Source organism: Coregonus lavaretus (genome assembly GCF_964263955.1).
Source record: "Coregonus lavaretus genome assembly, contig: HAP1_SCAFFOLD_428, whole genome shotgun sequence".
Classification (NCBI taxonomy): domain Eukaryota; kingdom Metazoa; phylum Chordata; class Actinopteri; order Salmoniformes; family Salmonidae; genus Coregonus; species Coregonus lavaretus.
In genome coordinates, this window is record NW_028156883.1 from 56,121 (window position 1) to 80,976 (window position 24,856).

General features: G+C 46.1%; 1 protein-coding gene across 2 annotated transcripts in view; it reads left to right on the forward strand.

Moving 5' to 3' along the window:
• The first annotated feature begins 272 nt into the window (after positions 1-272).
• dis3l (DIS3 like exosome 3'-5' exoribonuclease) overlaps positions 273-24,856 on the forward strand; it is a 31,567-nt gene continuing 6,983 nt past the window's right edge. The window contains exons 1-18 of one of the 2 annotated variants that reach the window (XR_014612001.1): positions 273-514; positions 1,008-1,161; positions 4,177-4,305; positions 4,659-4,794; positions 11,167-11,334; positions 15,658-15,736; positions 16,439-16,615; positions 17,093-17,262; positions 18,207-18,368; positions 18,937-19,199; positions 19,422-19,514; positions 20,093-20,247; positions 20,539-20,617; positions 21,518-21,647; positions 21,903-22,063; positions 22,487-22,641; positions 23,189-23,367; positions 23,814-23,959. Coding sequence is in view for 1 of the 2 variants with exons in the window: in XM_084194293.1 (XP_084050419.1) it covers positions 385-514; positions 1,008-1,161; positions 4,177-4,305; positions 4,659-4,794; positions 11,167-11,334; positions 15,658-15,736; positions 16,439-16,615; positions 17,093-17,262; positions 18,207-18,368; positions 18,937-19,199; positions 19,422-19,514; positions 20,093-20,247; positions 20,539-20,617; positions 21,518-21,647; positions 21,903-22,063; positions 22,487-22,641; positions 23,189-23,367; positions 23,814-23,959 (2,666 nt within the window). In the remaining variant the exon portion in view is untranslated. The remainder of the gene's footprint in view (positions 515-1,007; positions 1,162-4,176; positions 4,306-4,658; positions 4,795-11,166; positions 11,335-15,657; positions 15,737-16,438; positions 16,616-17,092; positions 17,263-18,206; positions 18,369-18,936; positions 19,200-19,421; positions 19,515-20,092; positions 20,248-20,538; positions 20,618-21,517; positions 21,648-21,902; positions 22,064-22,486; positions 22,642-23,188; positions 23,368-23,813; positions 23,960-24,856) is intronic. The other variant, XM_084194293.1, reaches the window with a different exon arrangement.

Sequence of the window (24,856 nt, forward strand, 5' to 3'; positions counted from 1 at the left end):
GCAATTCTCTTTGGCTTTAAATAGACTTAGATTTAGAATAACTTTATTTTCCAAAGGGAATTTAATTTGTGGTGTCAGGGCAGGGATACACAAGCACATTCAAATCACTCATGACAGTGCATTGCATCCAAGAAAGGTTTAAACTGGACATGTTAACATTGTTTCCGCTCTTCTAAACACATAGGCAGTTATAATTTGTTAGAATAAAAATCTATGGGCGTGTGTACGGAATTGATGACGTCAACTCGACCAGCCCGCCGCGTTTGCGCAGTGTGCTTCCTGGACTTGAATGGATTGTTTACAACTTCTGAATCGGTTCCCGCTTGTCTTGTCAACAGCAGCTTATCTGTCAAAAACAAGCGTTTTCTATGAAGCGGGGTGACAATGATTAAGACCGAGAAGGTGTTGCATTTGAAGAGTTCCCGAGGACGGAAGGTCCGTGTGGTTCGGGAACATTATTTGAGAGAACATGTTCCCTGCCACAGCTCTCTCTGTCAGGCACAATGCGCCAACGGTAAAGTGATGTTTTACAAAATAAAATACTCTATAAGTCTTCCTTCTGATGTCCTCAAATGTTAGTGAAACGTAAATGTAACACGCTAACTAGCTCAATTACAACAAGGAATAAGCTACACTATGACGTTTCTCTTTTGTATCACACAGTTACGTGATGATAGTTGTTAGTTGTTACACTGTGACAACACCTGTAACCCTTTAACAGCTAGTTCCTGAGTACAATAGCAAGAAAATAATGATCATGGCCATCACAGTAAAAGTAGAGAAAACGACTAGACTCCTGTGCATAAATTCCTATCCCTAAGAATAGACGTGGATGTTGTTGACACAGTGTTGCTGTGTTAGCAAGGATCTCCGTCAGGGCAGGGTAGAATCTGAGTCTGTTCATACCTACAGAGACAGAGTGCACCTGCTCAAACACCTTCATACACTATCCCAATTCTTGACAGATTGACCCTCTCTCTCTCTTTCTCCCTGTTCTGTCCCAACAGAAGGCAAGGTGTTGTCTGGAGAGGTGACTCACTATGTGGTGCCTGATGCAGGCGTGGCGAGGGACTTTATGGAGATTCTGGAGTTTAGAGAGATCCAGGGGATAGTGTTCACTCAGACTGCCTGCCAGGCTGTCCAACACAGCAGAGGACGCAGGTACAGGAGATACACGCCTACACCCCTCCAATTAGAGAATTACGGTAACACAGGTTGAGTAGCTACGCCTACACCCCTCCAATTAGATAATTACGGTAACACAGTTTGAGTAGCTAGGCCTACACCCCTCCAATGAGATAATTACGGTAACACAGTTTGAGTAGCTAGGCCTACACCACTCCAATGAGATAATTACGGTAACACAGGTTGAGTAGCTAGGCCTACACCCCTCCAATTAGATAATTACGGTAACACAGGTTGAGTAGCTAGGCCTACACCCCTCCAATTAGATAATTACGGTAACACAGGTTGAGTAGCTAGGCCAAAACCCTTCCAATTTGATAATTACGGTAACACAGGTTGAGTAGCTAGGCCTACACCACTCCATTGAGATAATTATGGTAACACAGGTTGAGTAGCTAGGCCTAAACCACTCCAATGAGATAATTACGGTAACAGGTTGAGTAGCTAGGCCTACACCCCTCCATTGAGATAGTTACGGTAACACAGGTTGAGTAACTAGGCCTAAACCACTCCAATGAGATCATTACGGTAACAGGTTGAGTAGCTAGGCCTACACCACTCCAATGAGATAATTACGGTAACACAGGTTGAGTAGCTAGGCCTACACCACTCCATTGAGATAATTACGGTAAAACAGGTTGAGTGGCTAGGCCTACACCAGTCCAATTAGATAATTACGGTAACACAGGTTGAGTAGCTAGGCCTAAACCACTCCAATGAGATAATTACGGTATAACAGGTTGAGTAGCTAGGCCTACACCACTCCATTGGCATAGCCTATCTATCATAGCAGAGGACAGAGGTACACTAGATCTAAATGCCCAATGGCACATCACCACCATACAGTAGTAATGAGACATCTACCATTGGCGTGAGGGCATATAGTAGCTTCACCTCTCCTATGACTATGTCATGGGTACAGAACAGTCCTACACCTCTCCTATGACTATGTCATGGGTACAGAACAGTAGATCTCTCCTATGACTATGTCATGGGTACAGAACAGTAGATCTCTCCTGTGACTATGTCATGGGTACAGAACAGTAGATCTCTCCTATGACTATGTCATGGGTACAGAACAGTAGACCTTTCCTATGACTATGTCATGGGTACAGAACAGTAGATCTCTCCTATGACTATGTCATGGGTACAGAACGGTAGACCTCTCCTGTGACTATGTCATGGGTACAGAACAGTTCTGCCCTACCAAGCAAAAGAGCAGTAACTGCTCATAGAGTGAAACTGAGAAAAATGACTTCAAAGCTTTTTTTTAAATGAAATGTAGGCAGGTCATTGGACATGTGGTTATCTGTGTCTTACTATGAGGTAATTTTTTATTCATATTGACCCCGACTTCTGACATGACCTTTGACCCTAGACGGTAGTTCCTGCCTTCTTGCTGTGTACATCCACTGGAATAAGTTTCTAGGATGATTGTTTTATAACACAAACTTTTAGCACAAATAGTTTGATACTTGTATCAGCGAAGAACAATAAATAAAACCCAGGTTTACCGTAGACACCGCAGCCCAAAGCTCAGTGAAACCTGGGGAAAATGCCGGAACTGACGTGAGTGATGCCAGCTGCTGCCTTTTACCTTGGTTTCACTGTAACTTTTTTTGCAGTTACTGCAAACATGAACCCCCATTTTCTCCATAACGCAACACAATGGAGGCAGGATATTTGTCCACATGATAAAGCATGTATTTCATGTCAAAAAAAATTACAATTGCTTAGTAGGGCAGAGTAAACCTACAGCTCTCCTATGACATATCTATCATAGTCGAAGACACAGGTGTATTAGACCTAAATGGCCCAATGGCCACATCCTCAGCACCGCCTCAGAGACAGCACTTTAGTTCTACACTCAGCCATGGCCGTGCCAAGAAATCTCTGAGACAATGTGTAGCGTGGGCTCAGGTCCTAGTTAGAGGTGATTGAGTGAGACTTAGAGGACAAATAAGGCAACTTCCTCCATATTACCTTTTAATACAAATCCACCTTTTTGAGGGTTGGGTAAAAACAACCTCGTTATACCACAGCTATGCTGATCAAGCTAAACAGGATCTAGCCTGTCTATGAATAATGTAGCCAATACTGTGTGTTACACAACCATTCTAACATTATACACACGGATACATTGGTGTTGTTCTTGACAAAGTTGATGACCAGTGTAAATAAAAGTCCCACCAGGCCCTTCAGCAGCCTCGTCCTGGTCTCATTTGGTTCTGTTCGCTTCCATTTTATAAATCTGTTGCATCGTTAATGTGATGAGGCTTCACTTTTCAGACTACTTAGCTTATGTGTGTGCGTATATAGCCTCTTACAAGGTATGCGTGTGTATGCGTGCGAGCGTGCGCATGCATGCGTGTTTGTGTGTGTAACTAAGGTGTGCTGATGTCATGCTGTGTAGTTGGTAATTCCAGAGCTCTATTCACTACAACACACAGGGGACCCCAGGATGAACCGCTGAGTCAGGGAGACTCTGGTATATGACTGACACTATCCTGTTACACACTCTTTCAAGTTGGTAGGAAGCTTTTGTATTGAGTTAGGTTATCACATACTGTAGGTTACAAGGTTATTAGACTACATACTGTAGGTTACAAGGTTATTAGACTACATACTGTAGGTTACAAGGTTATTAGACTACATACTGTAGGTTACAAGGTTATTAGACTACATACTGTAGGTTACCAGGTTATTAGACTACATACTGTAGGTTACAAGGTTATTAGACTACATACTGTAGGTTACAAGGTTATTAGACTACATACTGTAGGTTACAAGGTTATTAGACTACATACTGTAGGTTACAAGGTTATTAGACTAATCTAGGGCCATACTTCATGAGTTGCCTTCGCTATTTCTTGTTATCTTTTTAACTTTTACGTTGTTTATTTAAGGTCTACCATTTTAAGGGATTTGTTTTATCATACTTTATATCAGCATAACGATGCACTTTGAGTAGAAATGAATTGTTTGTATCAGGCAGTACAATCGGCTGCGCAGCTTGCTGAAGGACCCCCGTCATGACTGTATCCTGTTTGCCAACGAGTTCCAGGAGTATTCCTACTGCCCCAGAGAAAAGGGAGAGCCGCAGGACAAATGGCAGACCAGGTGAGTGGCTTTCATCCTCATCCTCCTCCTCCTCCTCCTCCTCCTCATCCTCCTCCTCCATCTTCTGCCTCCTCCTCCTCCGCCTTCTGCCTCCTCCTCCTCCTCCTCCTCCTTCTCCTCCTCGCCTTAATCTCCTCCTCCTTGCCCCCTCCTCCTCCTCCTCCTCCTCCTCCTTGCCCCCTCCTCTTCCTCCTCCTCCTCTTCCTCCTCATCCTCCAAGTCAAGTTTGTTGCCATTTGTGGGTACATAATACGTACATTGGAACATTGTGTGTGTGTGTGTGTGTTTAGTCATGACTCTGTGTATCTGTGTGTGTATGCTGATGCTGGTGTGTCCTTGTCTCCCCCCTCTAGGTGTGTGTACCATGCTGCAGTGTGGTACCATGACCACCTGGCAGGTATGAAGCCAGTAGTGATGATCACTGAAGACCAGACCGCTGTGGCAGAGTGCAGCAGCCTCAACTGTGGTGTCTACATCCTGTCTACACAGGTACACTATAATACACACAGCCTCAACTGTGGTGTCTACATCCTGTCTACACAGGTACACTATAATACACACAGCCTCAACTGTGGTGTCTACATCCTGTCTACACAGGTACACTATAATACACACAGCCTCAACTGTGGTGTCTACATCCTGTCTACACAGGTACACTATAATACACAGCCTCAACTGTGGTGTCTACATCCTGTCTACACAGGTACACTATAATACACAGCAGCCTCAACTGTGGTGTCTACATCCTGTCTACACAGGTACACTATAGTACACACAGCCTCAACTGTGGTGTCTACATCCTGTCTACACAGGTACACTATAATACACACAGCCTCAACTGTGGTGTCTACATCCTGTCTACACAGGTACACTATAATACACACAGCCTCAACTGTGGTGTCTACATCCTGTCTACACAGGTACACTATAATACACACAGCCTCAACTGTGGTGTCTACATCCTGTCTACACAGGTACACTATAATACACACAGCATCAACTGTGGTGTCTACATCCTGTCTACACAGGTACACTATAATACACAGCAGCCTCAACTGTGGTGTCTACATCCTGTCTACACAGGTACACTATAATACACACAGCCTCAACTGTGGTGTCTACATCCTGTCTACACAGGTACACTATAATACACACAGCCTCAACTGTGGTGTCTACATCCTGTCTACACAGGTACACTATAATACACACAGCCTCAACTGTGGTGTCTACATCCTGTCTACACAGGTACACTATAATACACAGCAGCCTCATTAGGTTAAAGGTGCACTCAGCAATATGACATTATACACAAAGTCCAGACCATGTTAAAGGTAGATTCAGCAATATGATCTCTCCACGTACCCAATGCCTGTTCTGTCCCATTGCCCTTTAATGGTGCTAACATGACTAAAGATGAACCCATAGCATACTGTATACTCCTCCTCCATAGGTGAATACGTGGCAAGTGAGAACCCTGCCGTATACTCCTCCATAGGTGAATACGTGGCTAGTGAGAACCCTGCCGTATACTCCTCCATAGGTGAATACGTGGCTAGTGAGAACCCTGCCGTATACTCCTCCATAGGTGAATACGTGGCTAGTGAGAACCCTGCCGTATACTCCTCCATAGGTGAATACGTGGCTAGTGAGAACCCTGCCGTATACTCCTCCATAGGTGAATACGTGGCTAGTGAGAACCCTGCCGTATACTCCTCCATAGGTGAATACGTGGCTAGTGAGAACCCTGCCGTATACTCCTCCATAGGTGAATACGTGGCTAGTGAGAACCCTGCCGTATACTCCTCCATAGGTGAATACGTGGCTAGTGAGAACCCTGCCGTATACTCCTCCTCCATAGGTGAATACGTGGCTAGTGAGAACCCTGCCGTATACTCCTCCATAGGTGAATACGTGGCTAGTGAGAACCTCAGGGAGCATCAGTCAAAAGGACCCATACAAGAAGCAGGGTCGGGTTCAGATCCGTTTTCATTCAGTTGGTATAGTGTTTACCATGTTATCGGTCCTGTGTGGCTCAGTTGGTATAGTGTTTACCATGTTATCGGTCCTGTGTGGCTCAGTTGGTATAGCGTTTACCATGTTATCGGTCCTGTGTGGCTCAGTTGGTATAGTGTTTACCATGTTATCGGTCCTGTGTGACTCAGTTGGTATAGTGTTTACCATGTTATCGGTCCTGTGTGACTCAGTTGGTATAGCGTTTACCATGTTATCGGTCCTGTGTGACTCAGTTGGTATAGTGTTTACCATGTTATCGGTCCTGTGTGGCTCAGTTGGTATAGTGTTTACCATGTTATCGGTCCTGTGTGGCTCAGTTGGTATAGTGTTTACCATGTTATCGGTCCTGTGTGACTCAGTTGGTATAGTGTTTACCATGTTATCGGTCCTGTGTGACTCAGTTGGTATAGCGTTTACCATGTTATCGGTCCTGTGTGGCTCAGTTGGTATAGTGTTTACCATGTTATCGGTCCTGTGTGGCTCAGTTGGTATAGTGTTTACCATGTTATCGGTCCTGTGTGGCTCAGTTGGTATAGTGTTTACCATGTTATCGGTCCTGTGTGGCTCAGTTGGTATAGCGTTTACCATGTTATCGGTCCTGTGTGGCTCAGTTGGTATAGTGTTTACCATGTTATCGGTCCTGTGTGGCTCAGTTGGTATAGTGTTTACCATGTTATCGGTCCTGTGTGGCTCAGTTGGTATAGCGTTTACCATGTTATCGGTCCTGTGTGGCTCAGTTGGTATAGTGTTTACCATGTTATCGGTCCTGTGTGGCTCAGTTGGTATAGTGTTTACCATGTTATCGGTCCTGTGTGGCTCAGTTGGTATAGTGTTTACCATGTTATCGGTCCTGTGTGGCTCAGTTGGTATAGCGTTTACCATGTTATCGGTCCTGTGTGACTCAGTTGGTATAGCGTTTACCATGTTATCGGTCCTGTGTGGCTCAGTTGGTATAGTGTTTACCATGTTATCGGTCCTGTGTGGCTCAGTTGGTATAGTGTTTACCATGTTATCGGTCCTGTGTGACTCAGTTGGTATAGTGTTTACCATGTTATCGGTCCTGTGTGACTCAGTTGGTATAGCGTTTACCATGTTATCGGTCCTGTGTGGCTCAGTTGGTATAGTGTTTACCATGTTATCGGTCCTGTGTGGCTCAGTTGGTATAGTGTTTACCATGTTATCGGTCCTGTGTGGCTCAGTTGGTATAGTGTTTACCATGTTATCGGTCCTGTGTGACTCAGTTGGTATAGTGTTTACCATGTTATCGGTCCTGTGTGACTCAGTTGGTATAGCGTTTACCATGTTATCGGTCCTGTGTGGCTCAGTTGGTATAGTGTTTACCATGTTATCGGTCCTGTGTGGCTCAGTTGGTATAGTGTTTACCATGTTATCGGTCCTGTGTGGCTCAGTTGGTATAGCGTTTACCATGTTATCGGTCCTGTGTGGCTCAGTTGGTATAGCGTTTACCATGTTATCGATCCTGTGTGGCTCAGTTGGTATAGTGTTTACCATGTTATCGGTCCTGTGTGGCTCAGTTGGTATAGTGTTTACCATGTTATCGGTCCTGTGTGGCTCAGTTGGTATAGTGTTTACCATGTTATCGGTCCTGTGTGACTCAGTTGGTATAGTGTTGACCATGTTATCGGTCCTGTGTGACTCAGTTGGTATAGTGTTTACCATGTTATCGGTCCTGTGTGGCTCAGTTGGTATAGCGTTTACCATGTTATCGGTCCTGTGTGGCTCAGTTGGTATAGTGTTTACCATGTTATCGGTCCTGTGTGGCTCAGTTGGTATAGTGTTTACCATGTTATCGGTCCTGTGTGGCTCAGTTGGTATAGTGTTTACCATGTTATCGGTCCTGTGTGGCTCAGTTGGTATAGTGTTTACCATGTTATCGGTCCTGTGTGGCTCAGTTGGTATAGCGTTTACCATGTTATCGGTCCTGTGTGGCTCAGTTGGTATAGTGTTTACCATGTTATCGGTCCTGTGTGGCTCAGTTGGTATAGTGTTTACCATGTTATCGGTCCTGTGTGGCTCAGTTGGTATAGTGTTTACCATGTTATCGGTCCTGTGTGGCTCAGTTGGTATAGTGTTTACCATGTTATCGGTCCTGTGTGACTCAGTTGGTATAGTGTTTACCATGTTATCGGTCCTGTGTGGCTCAGTTGGTATAGCGTTTACCATGTTATCGGTCCTGTGTGACTCAGTTGGTATAGTGTTTACCATGTTATCGGTCCTGTGTGACTCAGTTGGTATAGTGTTTACCATGTTATCGGTCCTGTGTGGCTCAGTTGGTATAGCGTTTACCATGTTATCGGTCCTGTGTGGCTCAGTTGGTATAGTGTTTACCATGTTATCGGTCCTGTGTGGCTCAGTTGGTATAGTGTTTACCATGTTATCGGTCCTGTGTGACTCAGTTGGTATAGTGTTTACCATGTTATCGGTCCTGTGTGGATCAGTTGGTATAGTGTTTACCATGTTATCGGTCCTGTGTGACTCAGTTGGTATAGTGTTTACCATGTTATCGGTCCTGTGTGACTCAGTTGGTATAGTGTTTACCATGTTATCGGTCCTGTGTGGCTCAGTTGGTATAGTGTTTACCATGTTATCGGTCCTGTGTGGCTCAGTTGGTATAGTGTTTACCATGTTATCGGTCCTGTGTGGCTCAATTGGTATAGTGTTTACCATGTTATCGGTCCTGTGTGGCTCAGTTGGTATAGTGTTGACCATGTTATCGGTCCTGTGTGGCTCAGTTGGTATAGCGTTTACCATGTTATCAGTCCTGTGTGGCTCAGTTGGTATAGCGTTTACCATGTTATCGGTCCTGTGTGGCTCAGTTGGTATAGTGTTTACCATGTTATCGGTCCTGTGTGGCTCAGTTGGTATAGTGTTTACCATGTTATCGGTCCTGTGTGGCTCAGTTGGTATAGTGTTTACCATGTTATCGGTCCTGTGTGACTCAGTTGGTATAGTGTTTACCATGTTATCGGTCCTGTGTGACTCAGTTGGTATAGCGTTTACCATGTTATCGGTCCTGTGTGGCTCAGTTGGTATAGTGTTTACCATGTTATCGGTCCTGTGTGACTCAGTTGGTATAGTGTTTACCATGTTATCGGTCCTGTGTGGCTCAGTTGGTATAGTGTTTACCATGTTATCGGTCCTGTGTGGCTCAGTTGGTATAGCGTTTACCATGTTATCGGTCCTGTGTGGCTCAGTTGGTATAGCGTTTACCATGTTATCGGTCCTGTGTGGCTCAGTTGGTATAGTGTTTACCATGTTATCGGTCCTGTGTGACTCAGTTGGTATAGTGTTTACCATGTTATCGGTCCTGTGTGACTCAGTTGGTATAGTGTTTACCATGTTATCGGTCCTGTGTGGCTCAGTTGGTATAGCGTTTACCATGTTATCGGTCCTGTGTGGCTCAGTTGGTATAGTGTTTACCATGTTATCGGTCCTGTGTGACTCAGTTGGTATAGTGTTTACCATGTTATCAGTCCTGTGTGACTCAGTTGGTATAGTGTTTACCATGTTATCGGTCCTGTGTGGCTCAGTTGGTATAGCGTTTACCATGTTATCGGTCCTGTGTGGCTCAGTTGGTATAGCGTTTACCATGTTATCGGTCCTGTGTGGCTCAGTTGGTATATTGTTTACCATGTTATCGGTCCTGTGTGACTCAGTTGGTATAGTGTTTACCATGTTATCGGTCCTGTGTGACTCAGTTGGTATAGTGTTTACCATGTTATCGGTCCTGTGTGGCTCAGTTGGTATAGTGTTTACCATGTTATCGGTCCTGTGTGGCTCAGTTGGTATAGTGTTTACCATGTTATCGGTCCTGTGTGGCTCAGTTGGTATAGTGTTTACCATGTTATCGGTCCTGTGTGGCTCAGTTGGTATAGTGTTTACCATGTTATCGGTCCTGTGTGGCTCAGTTGGTATAGTGTTTACCATGTTATCGGTCCTGTGTGGCTCAGTTGGTATAGCGTTTACCATGTTATCGGTCCTGTGTGACTCAGTTGGTATAGCGTTTACCATGTTATCGGTCCTGTGTGGCTCAGTTGGTATAGTGTTTACCATGTTATCGGTCCTGTGTGGCTCAATTGGTATAGTGTTTACCATGTTATCGGTCCTGTGTGGCTCAGTTGGTATAGCGTTTACCATGTTATCGGTCCTGTGTGGCTCAGTTGGTATAGCGTTTACCATGTTATCGGTCCTGTGTGGCTCAGTTGGTATAGCGTTTACCATGTTATCGGTCCTGTGTGGCTCAGTTGGTATAGTGTTTACCATGTTATCGGTCCTGTGTGGCTCAGTTGGTATAGTGTTTACCATGTTATCGGTCCTGTGTGGCTCAGTTGGTATAGTGTTTACCATGTTATCGGTCCTGTGTGACTCAGTTGGTATAGCGTTTACCATGTTATCGGTCCTGTGTGGCTCAGTTGGTATAGTGTTTACCATGTTATCGGTCCTGTGTGGCTCAGTTGGTATAGTGTTTACCATGTTATCGGTCCTGTGTGGCTCAGTTGGTATAGCGTTTACCATGTTATCGGTCCTGTGTAGCTCAGTTGGTATAGTGTTTACCATGTTATCGGTCCTGTGTGGCTCAGTTGGTAAGAGTGTAGTCTTTAGGTATACAACTCCAAGGTTGTGAGTTCAATTCCTTCAGGGAGCACATAGCCTACACATACTAAACATAGGAGAAAAGCATATCCTAAGTGGCTTATATTATCAGTCAGTGTATCATTACCTTGTGCATGTCTCTTGGTCTTCAGGAGCACAGAACTAGAATGAGTAGAACGGGGCCTGCCCATTCAAGTCAATGATGGCATAATGACATTCTATTTCTATGTTCAGGAGTACCTGCAGACGTTCTGGCCGGAGCTGCAGGCTGCCCAGGAGCTGTACTGCTCCATCGCTCAGTCCCTGCGGGAGAGAGGGAGCGAGGGGACGGAGAGAGAGTACACTGAACACCTGCCTGCCGAGGTCCTGGAGGCTGGCATTAAGTCTGGCCGATACATACAGGCATGTGTGTGTTTGAACAGCGGTGTGTGACAGTTGACACTATGTATGTGTGTGTGTTTTTGTGCGTGTTTTATGTGCGGATGTGGATGTTTACAAGTATGTGTGTGTGTTTGTGGCGGAAGCGCAGTGGCCACCGACCTGATCAGTTTAACATGTCTCCTCAGTGGAGCATATAAAGGAATGAAGAGCAGACTGTTGGACATGTGGAGCTTTACTTCAAACTACACTCAGATGTGAAGGTCCTCCTCTTTACTTCAAACTACACTCAGATGTGAAGGTCCTCCTCTTTACTTCAAACTACACTCAGATGTGAAGGTCCTCCTCTTTACTTCAAACTACACTCAGATGTGAAGGTCCTCATGTTTACTTCAAACTACACTCAGATGTGAAGGTCCTCCTTTTTACTTCAAACTACACTCAGATGTGAAGATCCTCCTCTTTACTTCAAACTACACTCAGATGTGAAGGTCCTCCTCTTTACTTCAAACTACACTCAGATGTGAAGGTCCTCCTCGACAGCCATTTTGTGGCCTACAAACACAACAACCCTGGAGAAAAGGTCCTCCTCGACAGCCATTTTGTGGCCTACAAACACAACAACCCTGGTGAAAAGGTCCTCCTCGACAGCCATTTTGTGGCCTACAAACACAACAACCCTGGAGAAAAGCGAACACCAAAAACACCAATAGCCAAAAATACACATTTCTGTGATCTGAAAATGTCCCTCCAATTTTTACATTTACGTCATTTAGCAGACGCTCTTATCCAGAGCGACTTACAAATTGGTGCATTCACCTTATAGCCAGTGGGATAACCACTTTACAATATGTTTTTTTCTTTTCTTTTTTTTTTCTTTGGTGTGGGGTAAGTGGGGGTAGAATGATTACTTTATCCTATCCCAGGTATTCCTTAAAGAGGTGGGGTTTCAAGTGTCTCCGGAAGGTGGTAAGTGACTCCACTGTCCTGGCGTCGTGAGGGAGCTTGTTCCACCATTGGGGTGCCAGAGCAGCGAACAGTTTTGACTGGGCTGAGCGGGAACTGTGCTTCCGCAGAGGTAGGGGGGCCAGCAGGCCAGAGGTGGATGAACGCAATACCCTCGTTTGGTTGTAGGGACTGATGAGAGCCTGAAGGTACGGAGGTGCCGTTCCCCTCACAGCTCCGTAGGCAAGCACCATGGTCTTGTAGCAGATGCGAGCTTCAACTGGAAGCCAGTGGAGTGTGCGGAGGAGCGGGGTGACGTGAGAGAACTTGGGAAGGTTGAACACCAGACGGGCTGCGGCATTCTGGATGAGTTGTAGGGGTTTAATGGCACAGGCAGGGAGCCCAGCCAACAGCGAGTTGCAGTAATCCAGACGGGAGATGACAAGTGCATGGATTAGGACCTGTGCCGCTTCCTGTGTAAGGCAGGGTCGTACTCTCTGAATGTTGTAGAGCATGAACCTACAGGATCGGGTAACCGCCTTGATGTTAGCGGAGAACGACAGGGTGTTGTCCAGGGTCACGCCAAGGCTCTTCGCACTCTGGGAGGAGGACACAACGGAGTTGTCAACCGTGATGGCGAGATCATGGAACGGGCAGTCCTTCCCCGGGAGGAAGAGCAACTCCGTCTTGCCGAGGTTCAGCTGAGGTGGTGATCCGTCATCCACAGTGATATGTCTGCCAGACATTCAGAGATGCGATTCGCCACCTGGTTATCAGAAGGGGGAAAGGAGAATAATTATTGTGTCGTCTGCGTAGCAATGATAGGAGAGGCCATGTGAGGATATGACAGAGCCAAGTGACTTGGTGTATAGCGAGAATAGGAGAGGGCCTAGAACTGAGAAAGAAGGGATACTGGTCTGTAGTTGTTCGGTGCAACTCTCGCTCTCTTGAAGACGGAAGGGACATAGCCAGCGGTCAAGGATGAGTTGATGAGCAATGTGAGGTAAGGGAGAAGGTCACCGTGGGCTGGGTCCAATGTGGGCTGGGTGGTAACCTAACGGTTAAGCGGTTAGGCCAGTAACTGAAAGGTTGCTGGTTTGAATCGTAGAGCTGACTAGGTGAAATCTGTCGATGTGCCCTTGAGCAAGGCACTTAACCCATATCGCTGCTGTAAGTCACTCTGGATATGTGCGTCTGCTAAATGACTTTAAAAAAAGACAATCGACAGTAAAGTGTTTTCTTCTTCTTCTGTCTCTCTGTCCTTCCATTCCAGGGCACTAAGTCTTCTGTCTCTCTGTCCTTCCATTCCAGGGCACTAAGTCTTCTGTCTCTCTGTCCTTCCATTCCAGGGCACTAAGTCTTTTGTCTCTCTGTCCTTCCATTCCAGGGCACTAAGTCTTCTGTCTCTCTGTCCTTCCATTCCAGGGCACTAAGTCTTCTGTCTCTCTGTCCTTCCATTCCAGGGCACTAAGTCTTCTGTCTCTGTCCTTCCATTCCAGGGCACTAAGTCTTCTGTCTCTCTGTCCTTCCATTCCAGGGCACTAAGTCTTCTGTCTCTCTGTCCTTCCATTCCAGGGCACTAAGTCTTCTGTCTCTCTGTCCTTCCATTCCAGGGCACTAAGTCTTCTGTCTCTCTGTCCTTCCATTCCAGGGCACTAAGTCTTCTGTCTCTCTGTCCTTCCATTCCAGGGCACTAAGTCTTCTGTCTCTCTGTCCTTCCCTTCCAGGGCACTAAGTCTTCTGTCTCTCTGTCCTTCCATTCCAGGGCACTAAGTCTTCTGTCTCTCTGTCCTTCCATTCCAGGGCACTAAGTCTTCTGTCTCTCTGTCCTTCCCTTCCAGGGCACTAAGTCTTCTGTCGCTCTGTCCTTCCATTCCAGGGCACTAAGACTTCTGTCTCTCTGTCCTTCCATTCCAGGGCACTAAGTCTTCTGTTGCTCTGTCCTTCCATTCCAGGGCACTAAGTCTTCTGTCGCTCTGTCCTTCCATTCCAGGGCACTAAGTCTTCTGTCTCTGTCCTTCCATTCCAGGGCACTAAGTCTTCTGTCTCTCTGTCCTTCCATTCCAGGGCACTAAGTCTTCTGTCTCTCTGTCCTTCCATTCCAGGGCACTAAGTCTTCTGTCGCTCTGTCCTTCCATTCCAGGGCACTAAGTCTTTTGTCTCTCTGTCCTTCCCTTCCAGGGCACTAAGTCTTCTGTCGCTCTGTCCTTCCATTCCAGGGCACTAAGACTTCTGTCTCTCTGTCCTTCCATTCCAGGGCACTAAGTATTCTGTCTCTCTGTCCTTCCATTCCAGGGCACTAAGTCTTCTGTCGCTCTGTCCTTCCATTCCAGGGCACTAAGTCTTCTGTCTCTGTCCTTCCATTCCAGGGCACTAAGTCTTCTGTCTCTCTGTCCTTCCATTCCAGGGCACTAAGTCTTCTGTCTCTCTGTCCTTCCATTCCAGGGCACTAAGTCTTCTGTCTCTCTGTCCTTCCATTCCAGGGCACTAAGTCTTCTGTCTCTCTGTCCTTCCCTTCCAGGGCACTAAGTCTTCTGTCGCTCTGTCCTTCCATTCCAGGGCACTAAGACTTCTGTCTCTCTGTCCTTCCATTCCAGGGCACTAAGTCTTCTGTCGCTCTGTCCTTCCATTCCAGGGCACTAAGTCTTCTGTCGCTCTGTCCTTCCATTCCAGGGCACTAAGTCTTCTGTCTCTGTCCTTCCATTCCAGGGCACTAATCTTCTGTCTCTCTGTCCTTCCATTCCAGGGCACTAAGTCTTCTGTCTCTCTGTCCTTCCATTCCAGGGCACTAAGTCTTCTGTCTCTCTGTCCTTCCATTCCAGGGCACTAAGTCTTCTGTCTCTCTGTCCTTCCATTCCAGGGCACTAAGTCTTCTGTCTCTCTGTCCTTCCATTCCAGGGCACTAAGTATTCTGTCTCTCTGTCCTTCCATTCCAGGGCACTAAGTCTTTTGTCTCTCTGTCCTTCCCTTCCAGGGCACTAAGTCTTCTGTCGCTCTGTCCTTCCATTCCAGGGCACTAAGACTTCTGTCTCTCTGTCCTTCCATTCCAGGGCACTAAGTCTTCTGTCTCTCTGTCCTTCCATTCCAGGGCACTAAGTCTTCTGTCGCTCTGTCCTTCCATTCCAGGGCACTAAGTCTTCTGTCTCTGTCCTTCCATTCCAGGGCACTAAGTCTTCTGTCTCTCTGTCCTTCCATTCCAGGGCACTAAGTCTTCTGTCTCTCTGTCCTTCTCTCTGTCCTTCCATTCCAGGGCACTAAGTCTTCTGTCTCTCTGTCCTTCCATTCCAGGGCACTAAGTCTTCTGTCTCTCTGTCCTTCCATTCCAGGGCACTAAATCTTCTGTCTCTCTGTCCTTCCATTCCAGGGCACTAAGTCTTCTGTCTCTCTGTCCTTCCATTCCAGGGCACTCTGAATGTGAACAAGCACAGGGCCCAGCATGAAGCCTTCGTCCGCTTTGAGGGCTCTTCCAACAAGAACTCAGGTGTGTTCCACAGCAAGACCTACTTTCTAAAAAGTCCATGATTACAGATAATCCTACATGAGTAAGGATGAGTGAGAAAGTTACAGACGCACAAAGTTACCCCCCCCCCCAAAAAAAAAAAATGCTAATCTCCCGTTATTGTAATGGTGAAAGATTAGCATTTCTTTCTTGGGGGTATGATATTTGTGCGTCTGTAACTTTCTCACTCATCATTATTCACGATTCATTCAGGATTATCCGTAATCATGGTAGGATCCACATTAATGTAGAAGTGTTTAGAAACATATTCTATTCATATTGACAGTAAAAGTGACTCCAAAATGACACAGTACATTATTTACCATTCATTCCTATTGGGCACAAAATAATCTGAAACACAACCAAAACAAACAGCAAATGCATCCAACAAGATTGTAGAGTCACAAGCTTGATGTAGTCATTGAGTGCTAAGAATATGGGACCAAATACTAAACTTTTGACTACTTTAATACACATATAAGTGCATTTGTCCCAATACTTTTGGTGGACTGTGTACAAAAATATATGGATGAAAATCCCCTCAAATTAAAGCTGCCAGTCTGCACGTTAACCTCATAATCATTGTATAATTTCAAATCCAAAGTGCTGGAGTACAGAGCCAAAACAACCAAACATGTGTCACTGTCCCAATACTGTTGGAGCCCACTGTATATCCTCTTCCAGAACTGAACAGTGATGTGCTGGTGTGTGGGGGGAAGAATCGTAACCGGGCGGTGCATGGAGATATGGTTGCCGTGGAGCTGTTGCCGAAGGGGGAGTGGAGAGGGAGAACCACGGCCCTGACGGAGGGACAGGGGGAGGAGAAGGGAGACGAGACGCAGAGTCAACCCATGTTCACAGGTACACACACACACACACATACACACACACACACACACACACACACACACACACACACACACACACTACTGACCTACTGTCTGAATTCCTGTCTCAATTACTCACCTCTGCCTTTCCTAGACTGAATGGATGAGATACTAGACAGTACATACAGTATAAAGACTAGGATAACAGAAATGTAACATTTACTCCCCCTCCTTCTCCCTCTTCTCCCTCTTCTCTCTCTCTCTCTCCCCTCCTCCCTCCTTCTCCCTCTCTCTCTCTCCCCTCCTCTCTCTCTTCCTCTCCCTCTCTCTCTCTCCCTCTCCCTCTCTCTCTCTCTCGCTCTCTCGCTCTCTCTCTCTCCTCTCCTCTCTTTCTTCTCCCTCTCTCTCTCCCCTCCTCTCTCTCTTCTCCCTACTTCTCCCTCTCTCTCTTCTCCCTCTATCAACTTCCTTCCCTCCCTTCCTCCTTACCTCTCTCACCCCCTCCCTCCAGGTCGCGTGGTGGGGATCCTTCAGAGGAACTGGAGGGACTATGTCGTGACCTTTCCCCCCAAGGAGGAGACCCAATCACAGAGCAGGAACTCCCAGCGTATCCTGGCCACGCCCTGGGACCAACGCATCCCCAAGATCCGCATCAGCACTCAACAGGCTGACAAACTGCAGGTCAGATCAGTGTTTGGACATGGAGAGAGAGCAATTAACATCAAACAGGTTTAAAAAGAGACACTAACAGTGTTCCTCAACCTCCATCTTAAACATCAGCATGAGCACACTTCATTAAACTATCCAAGGACTTGATGATTAGTAGAATAATTGAATCAGGAAGCACACTTCATTAAACTATCCAAGGACTTGATGATTAGTAGAATAATTGAATCAGGAAGCACACTTCATTAAACTATCCAAGGACTTGATGATTAGTAGAATAATTGAATCAGGAAGCACACTTCATTAAACTAACCAAGGACTTGATGATTAGTAGAGTAATTAAATCAGGAAGCACACTTAATTGAACTATCCAAGGACTTGATGATTAGTAGAATAATTGAATCAGGAAGCACACTTCATTAAACTATCCAAGGACTTTATGATTAGTAGAGTAATTGAATCAGGAAGCACACTTCATTAAACTAACCAAGGACTTGATGGTTAGTAGAGTAATTAAATCAGGAAGCACACTTAATTAAACTAACCAAGGAGTTTATGATTAGTAGAGTAATTGAATCAGGAAGCACACTTCATTAAACTAACCAAGGACTTTATGATTAGTAGAGTAATTGAATCAGGAAGCACACTTCATTAAACTAACCAAGGACTTTATGATTAGTAGAGTAATTGAATCAGGAAGCACACTTCATTAAACTAACCAAGGACTTTATGATTAGTAGAGTAATTGAATCAGGAAGCACACGTAATTAAACTAACCAAGGACTTGATGATTAGTAGAGTAATTGAATCAGGAAGCACACGTAATTAAACTAACCAAGGACTTGATGATTAGTAGAGTCGTTGAATCAGGTCAGCTTGCTTTAAGTCTCTGACTGTGAAAAGGACATAGTCCTTGTGACTTTCGTCCATGAACCCTGTCACCTCCCCCGTCTCTCCAGGATCACCGTGTGATAGTGCGTCTGGACTCGTGGGACAGCACCTCCCTCTACCCGAACGGACACAGTGTCAGGGTGCTGGGCCGGGCTGGGGAGCTGGAGACTGAGGTCCAAACCATCCTCATAGAGAACTGTATCCACGTACCTCCTTTCTCTGAGGCGCAGGTAGGTTCTAGTATAATCCACCATCCTCATAGAGAACTGTATCCAGGTAGGTTATAGTATAATCCACCATCCTCATAGAGAACTGTATCCAGGTAGGTTATAGTATAATCCACCATCCTCATAGAGAACTGTATCCAGGTAGGTTATAGTATAATCCACCATCCTCATAGAGAACTGTATCCAGGTAGGTTATAGTATAATCCACCATCCTCATAGAGAACTGTATCCAGGTAGGTTATAGTATAATCCACCATCCTCATAGAGAACTGTATCCAGGTAGGTTATAGTATAATCCACCATCCTCATAGAGAACTGTATCCAGGTAGGTTATAGTATAATCCACCATCCTCATAGAGAACTGTATCCAGGTAGGTTATAGTCAAGTCAGCCTTTGCACTAAGATGTAAATAGTTGTGCTTACCTCCATAAACGTCTCCTGCTGGGAGACCCTGTCGATGCAGTGGAGTATTTTTTTTATTTTTTTTAATACATAGTTATTGGTGTGTGTGTCTCCATGTCTCTGTATGTGGACGTATGCGTCACTGCACATCTGTTTGTGTGTATCTAGCTTGGCGAGATGCCAGTGTCCTCCCCTGAGAGCCCCTGGTCAGTGGACCCTGCTGAGGTGATTACCAGACGGGACCTGAGACAAACCCACCTGGTTTTCAGCATCGACCCTCGGGGCTGTGAGGATGTAGACGACACCCTGTCCGTACGCAGCCTCCCCCCCGGCCCGGGGGGGGGTCAGAGGTTAGAGCTGGGCGTCCACATCGCTGACGTCACACACTTTGTTAAAGAGGGGTCGCTGACGGACCTGGAGGCCCGCGCTAGGTGAGAGGGAGAGGGAGGGAGTGAATGTGTTTCCGTGTACGTGAGGCATGTGCCAGGGCCTCCCGTAAAGTTACCCTGGAATACCCACTTTCCCTAAGTCAACTGCTATTCCATCTCCCTCCTCCAGTCTGACAGTCAGGATGGTCAGACGTTGTGAGGTTAGTCGCCCCCTGCTGGTGACTGGGCCAGCTCCAGTAACTCTTTCTCCGGTCATGTTCTCAGGGCCACCACCTACTACCTGGCCGACCGGAGGTATGACATGCTGCCTGCCGTCCTCAGTGCTGACCTCTGCTCTCTGCTGGGAGGGGTGGACAGGTGAGAGATCAACACTACATCACACTGACCTCTGCTCTCTGCTGGGAGGGGTGGACAGGTGAGAGATCAACACTACATCACACTGACCTCTGCTCTCTGCTGGGAGGGGTGGACAGGTGAGAGCTCAACACTACAACACTACATCACACTGACCTCTGACCTCTGCTGGGAGGGGTGGACAGGTGAGAGCTCAACACTACAACACTACATCACACTGACCTCTGACCTCTGCTGGGAGGGGTGGACAGGTGAGAGCTCAACACTACAACACTACATCACACTGACCTCTGACCTCTGCTGGGAGGGGTGGACAGGTGAGAGCTCAACACTACAACACTACATCACACTGACCTCTGACCTCTGCTGGGAGGGGTGGACAGGTGAGAGCTCAACACTACAACACTACATCACACTGACCTCTGACCTCTGCAAACCTCAGTGAAGTTTATCAGGATTATTAATTCACTCATAGGTCACTCTTGTAACGTTGGCCGGAACTCTCCGGCAGACTGATGCTGTACGTCCTCGCCTCATTAACAGCTGACTGTGTGTCCGTCTGTGCGTGTCCGTGTGTCCAGGTATGCCGTGAGCGTAATGTGGGACTTGGATGCCCAGACTCTGGCGGTGAACAAGGTGTGGTACGGTCGCACACTAATCCGCTCCTCCTACCAGCTTTACTATGAACTGGCCCAGGCTCTGCTCAATGGAGAGGAGGCTGAGGTCCCAGAACTAGGTACCGATCATGTTTTAATACTGTTAGATGTGTCCCAAATGGCACCCTATTTCCTTCATAGTGCACTACCCTTCTCCAGGCTGTCCAAAAGTAGTGTACTATAGAGGGAATAGCATTCCATTTTGAATACATATGTTTTTTTAATTCTGGTTTCATTCATCTTATTGTGAAGCCAAGGTGATTTCTACATGATGTAGTCAATAAAGTTATTTTCTTATTGTTATTTTCTTATTCTATAAATATAATAATATTATTATTATTATTATTATTATTATCATTATCATTATATAGCCCAGCTACCCCCTGGGGAGAGGGATGCCAAGCTGGCCCAGCTCACCCAGGCCCTGGAGATCCTCACCCACGTCGCCAGGTGGGTACCAGAGGGTTTCTGTTAATCATTGTCTCACCCACGTCGCCAGGTGGTACTAGAGGGTTTCTGTTTAATCATTGTCTCACCCACGTCGCCAGGTGGGTACCAGAGGGTTTCTGTTTAATCATTGTCTCACCCACGTCGCCAGGTGGGTACCAGAGGGTTTCTGTTTAATCATTGTCTCACCCACGTCGCCAGGTGGGTACCAGAGGGTTTCTGTTTAATCATTGTCTCACCCACGTCGCCAGGTGGGTACCAGAGGGTTTCTGTTTAATCATTGTCTCACCCACGTCGCCAGGTGGGTACCAGAGGGTTTCTGTTTAATCATTGTCTCACCCACGTCGCCAGGTGGGTACCAGAGGGTTTCTGTTTAATCATTGTCTCACCCACGTCGCCAGGTGGGTACCAGAGGGTTTCTGTTTAATCATTGTCTCACCCACGTCGCCAGGTGGGTACCAGAGGGTTTCTGTTTAATCATTGTCTCACCCACGTCGCCAGGTGGGTACCAGAGGGTTTCTGTTTAATCATTGTCTCACCCACGTCGCCAGGTGGGTACCAGAGGGTTTCTGTTTAATCATTGTCTCACCCACGTCGCCAGGTGGGTACCAGAGGGTTTCTGTTTAATCATTGTCTCACCCACGTCGCCAGGTGGGTACCAGAGGGTTTCTGTTTAATCATTGTCTCACCCACGTCGCCAGGTGGGTACCAGAGGGTTTCTGTTTAATCATTGTCTCACCCACGTCGCCAGGTGGGTACCAGAGGGTTTCTGTTTAATCATTGTCTCACCCACGTCGCCAGGTGGGTACTAGTTTTTCTAGTGTACTAGTGGTTTCTGTTTAATCATTGTTAAAGAATGATTAGATAACACATACCTAAATGCACCATATATCTGTCCACCAGACGCCTGCGTGGCCAGAGGGACAGGGGGGGAGCGTTGGAGCTGGAGGGGGTAGAGGTGAGGGCGCAGCTGGATGAGGACAAGAACATCACAGCCCTGGTGCCCAGACAGCCGCTGGAGGTCCATGAGACGGTGGGTAACAAAACATTGGATCAACAGAGGGTTTCATTCATATTTCTGTTCGCTGTTTTCTTGTGACAAAAAGGTTGAGAGAAAAAATGTCATTGAAAAAAACAAAAAACATACATACAATTATGATTTAGACTGTTGTAATGTTTGAGTGTTGTAATGTTTGACTGTTGTAATTGACTATTTTAAGAAGTAGAAACCACAGGAGCTAGCCAATGCACAAACTAGCTAACGAGATTGAGATGGGTGGGTTTCCAGGTGGCAGAGTGTATGATCTATGCCAACCACTGGGTGGCCCGTAAGATCCAGGAGAGTTTCCCCCAGCAGGCCTTGCTGCGCCACCACCCGCCCCCACGCCAGGAGTTCTTCAACCAGCTACAGGACAGTGCCCGGGCGCGCGGATTCACCATAGACACCAGGTATACTGTTACTATGTATCTATGTGTCACTAACTAATTAGCCATTTAACTATACATACACACCAGGTACAGGTTATAAGCTGTGTTAATAACACTTCTATGAACTATGTTATAAGCCGTTGAACTATGGATATGCATGGATTTATTTTCCTCTTTGAACAGTGACACATGACATGGAACAGTCCAGACATGTATCATATTAAATATGTTAAATTATTGACTTGCACTTTATGTAGTTTTGTCTTGTGCAATGGAACGAATGGAATACTCCCAAAAGTGAAAACTCCCAAGTATTTGACAAATGGGTTTGATCCTGTGTCTACACACCAGTCAACCAAAATAACAACTAATTAAAACGTACAGGCTAGATCAAATTACAAATAGCAGTAAAGTTAAACCCATAACCTTGACTCCCTGTCCCAGGTCAAACAAGGCCCTGGCTGACTCTCTGGACCGGGCCGTGGACCCCCGGGACCCTCTGGTGAACCGGTTGCTGAGGGTGATGGCTACCATGGCCATGTCTAACGCTCTCTACTTCTCTACCGGAGCCTGCCCTGTCGACCAGTACTATCACTATGGTAACTAATGTCCTCAGGACCAGTACTATCACTATGGTAACTAATGTCCTCAGGACCAGTACTGTCACTATGGTAACTAATGTCCTCAGGACCAGTACTGTCACTATGGTAACTAATGTCCTCAGGACCAGTACTATCACTATGGTAACTAATGTCCTCAGGACCAGTACTATCACTATGGTAACTAATGTCCTCAGGACCAGTACTGTCACTATGGTAACTAATGTCCTCAGGACCAGTACTATCACTATGGTAACTATTTTCCTCAGGACCAGTACTATCACTATATCACTATGGTAACTCATTTCCTCAGGACCAGTACTATCACTATGGTAACTCATTTCCTCAGGACCAGTACTATCACTATGGTAACTAATGTCCTCAGGACTATCACTAGCAATATGGCAGTGGCTCTACCTTGTCTTTCGATAGTTTTCACCATATTGCAAATACCTCTCCAGTTCTTTCAGATCTACTCCCAGGGGACAGGGGGTCAGGTTATATCTGGACAGAGATGATTTGTTGACCTCTGTGTCCCTTCCTTCAGGTCTGGCTCTGGACCGATACACCCACTTCACCTCTCCCATCCGTCGCTATGCCGACATGATCGTCCACCGCCTGCTCACTGCAGCCATCGCCATGGAGAAGGGGGCGGGGCCAGCCAAGGTCTTAGCCAGTAACAAAGAGCTGGAGGAGGTGGCTCAGCAAATCAACAACAAGAACAGGGTCAGTATCTTAGCAATACTAAACATCCACAATAGCATTAGAAACCAAAATAAGATCCGATGATATAAGAGAAGATGGTACTGTACTCATACTTCTGCTATTTTATTCATCTCAAAATGGGAGACTTGTGGGTGATGAAGACCTAAGGGTCAAAGTTGTTTCAATAAATGACATGGAAGCATAGAGCACAGTGTGTGGAGTCTTTTACTTTTTACTGTAGAAAATCCCCAGTGAGGATGTTATCTTCTGACATTGACCCCTGACCTCTAACCTCTACCCTCTGACCCCCAGGCAGCGCAGCACGCCCAGAAGGTGTCCACAGAGCTGTTCCAGTGTCTCTACTTCCCCTAACCCCCAGGCAGCACAGCACGCCCAGAAGGTGTCCACAGAGCTGTTCCAGTGTCTCTACTTCCCCTGACCTCTAACCTCTACCCTCTGACCTCCAGGCAGCGCAGCACGCCCAGAAGGTGTCCACAGAGCTGTTCCAGTGTCTCTACTTCAGAGACAAAGACCCAGAGACAGATGAGCGCTGTGTGGCCGACGCGGTCATCTACACCATCAGAGCCAACGGCATGCTGGTCTTCATACCACAGTAAGGTCATAACAGTAGAACTGGTCTTCATATCACAGTAAGGTCATAACAGTAGAACTGGTCTTCATACCACAGTAAGGTCATAACAGTAGAGCTGGTCTTCATATCACAGTAAGGTCATAACAGTAGAACTGGTCTTCATACCACAGTAAGGTCATAACAGTAGAGCTGGTCTTCATATCACAGTAAGGTCATAACAGTAGAACTGGTCTTCATACCACAGTAAGGTCATAACAGTAGAGCTGGTCTTCATATCACAGTAAGGTCATAACAGTAGAGCTGGTCTTCATACCACAGTAAGGTCATAACAGTAGAGCTGGTCTTCATATCACAGTAAGGTCATAACAGTAGAACTGGTCTTCATACCACAGTAAGGTTATAACAGTAGAACTGGTCTTCATACCACAGGAAGGTTATAACAGTAGAACTGGTCTTCATACCACAGTAAGGTTATAACAGTAGAACTGGTCTTCATACCACAGTAAGGTTATAACAGTAGAACTGGTCTTCATACCACAGTAAGGTTATAACAGTAGAACTGGTCTTCATATCACAGTAAGGTCATAACAGTAGAACTGGTCTGTATATCACAGTAAGGTCATAATAGTAGAACTGGTCTTCATACCACAGTAAGGTTATAACAGTAGAACTGGTCTTCATACCACAGTAAGGTCATAACAGTAGAACTGGTCTGTATATCACAGTAAGGTCATAACAGAAAGGTCATAACAGTAGAACTGGTCTGTATATCACAGTAAGGTCATAACAGTAGAACTGGTCTGTATATCACAGTAAGGTCATAACAGAAAGGTCATAACAGTAGAACTGGTCTGTATATCACAGTAAGGTCATAACAGTAGAACTGGTCTTCATATCACAGTAAGGTCATAACAGTAG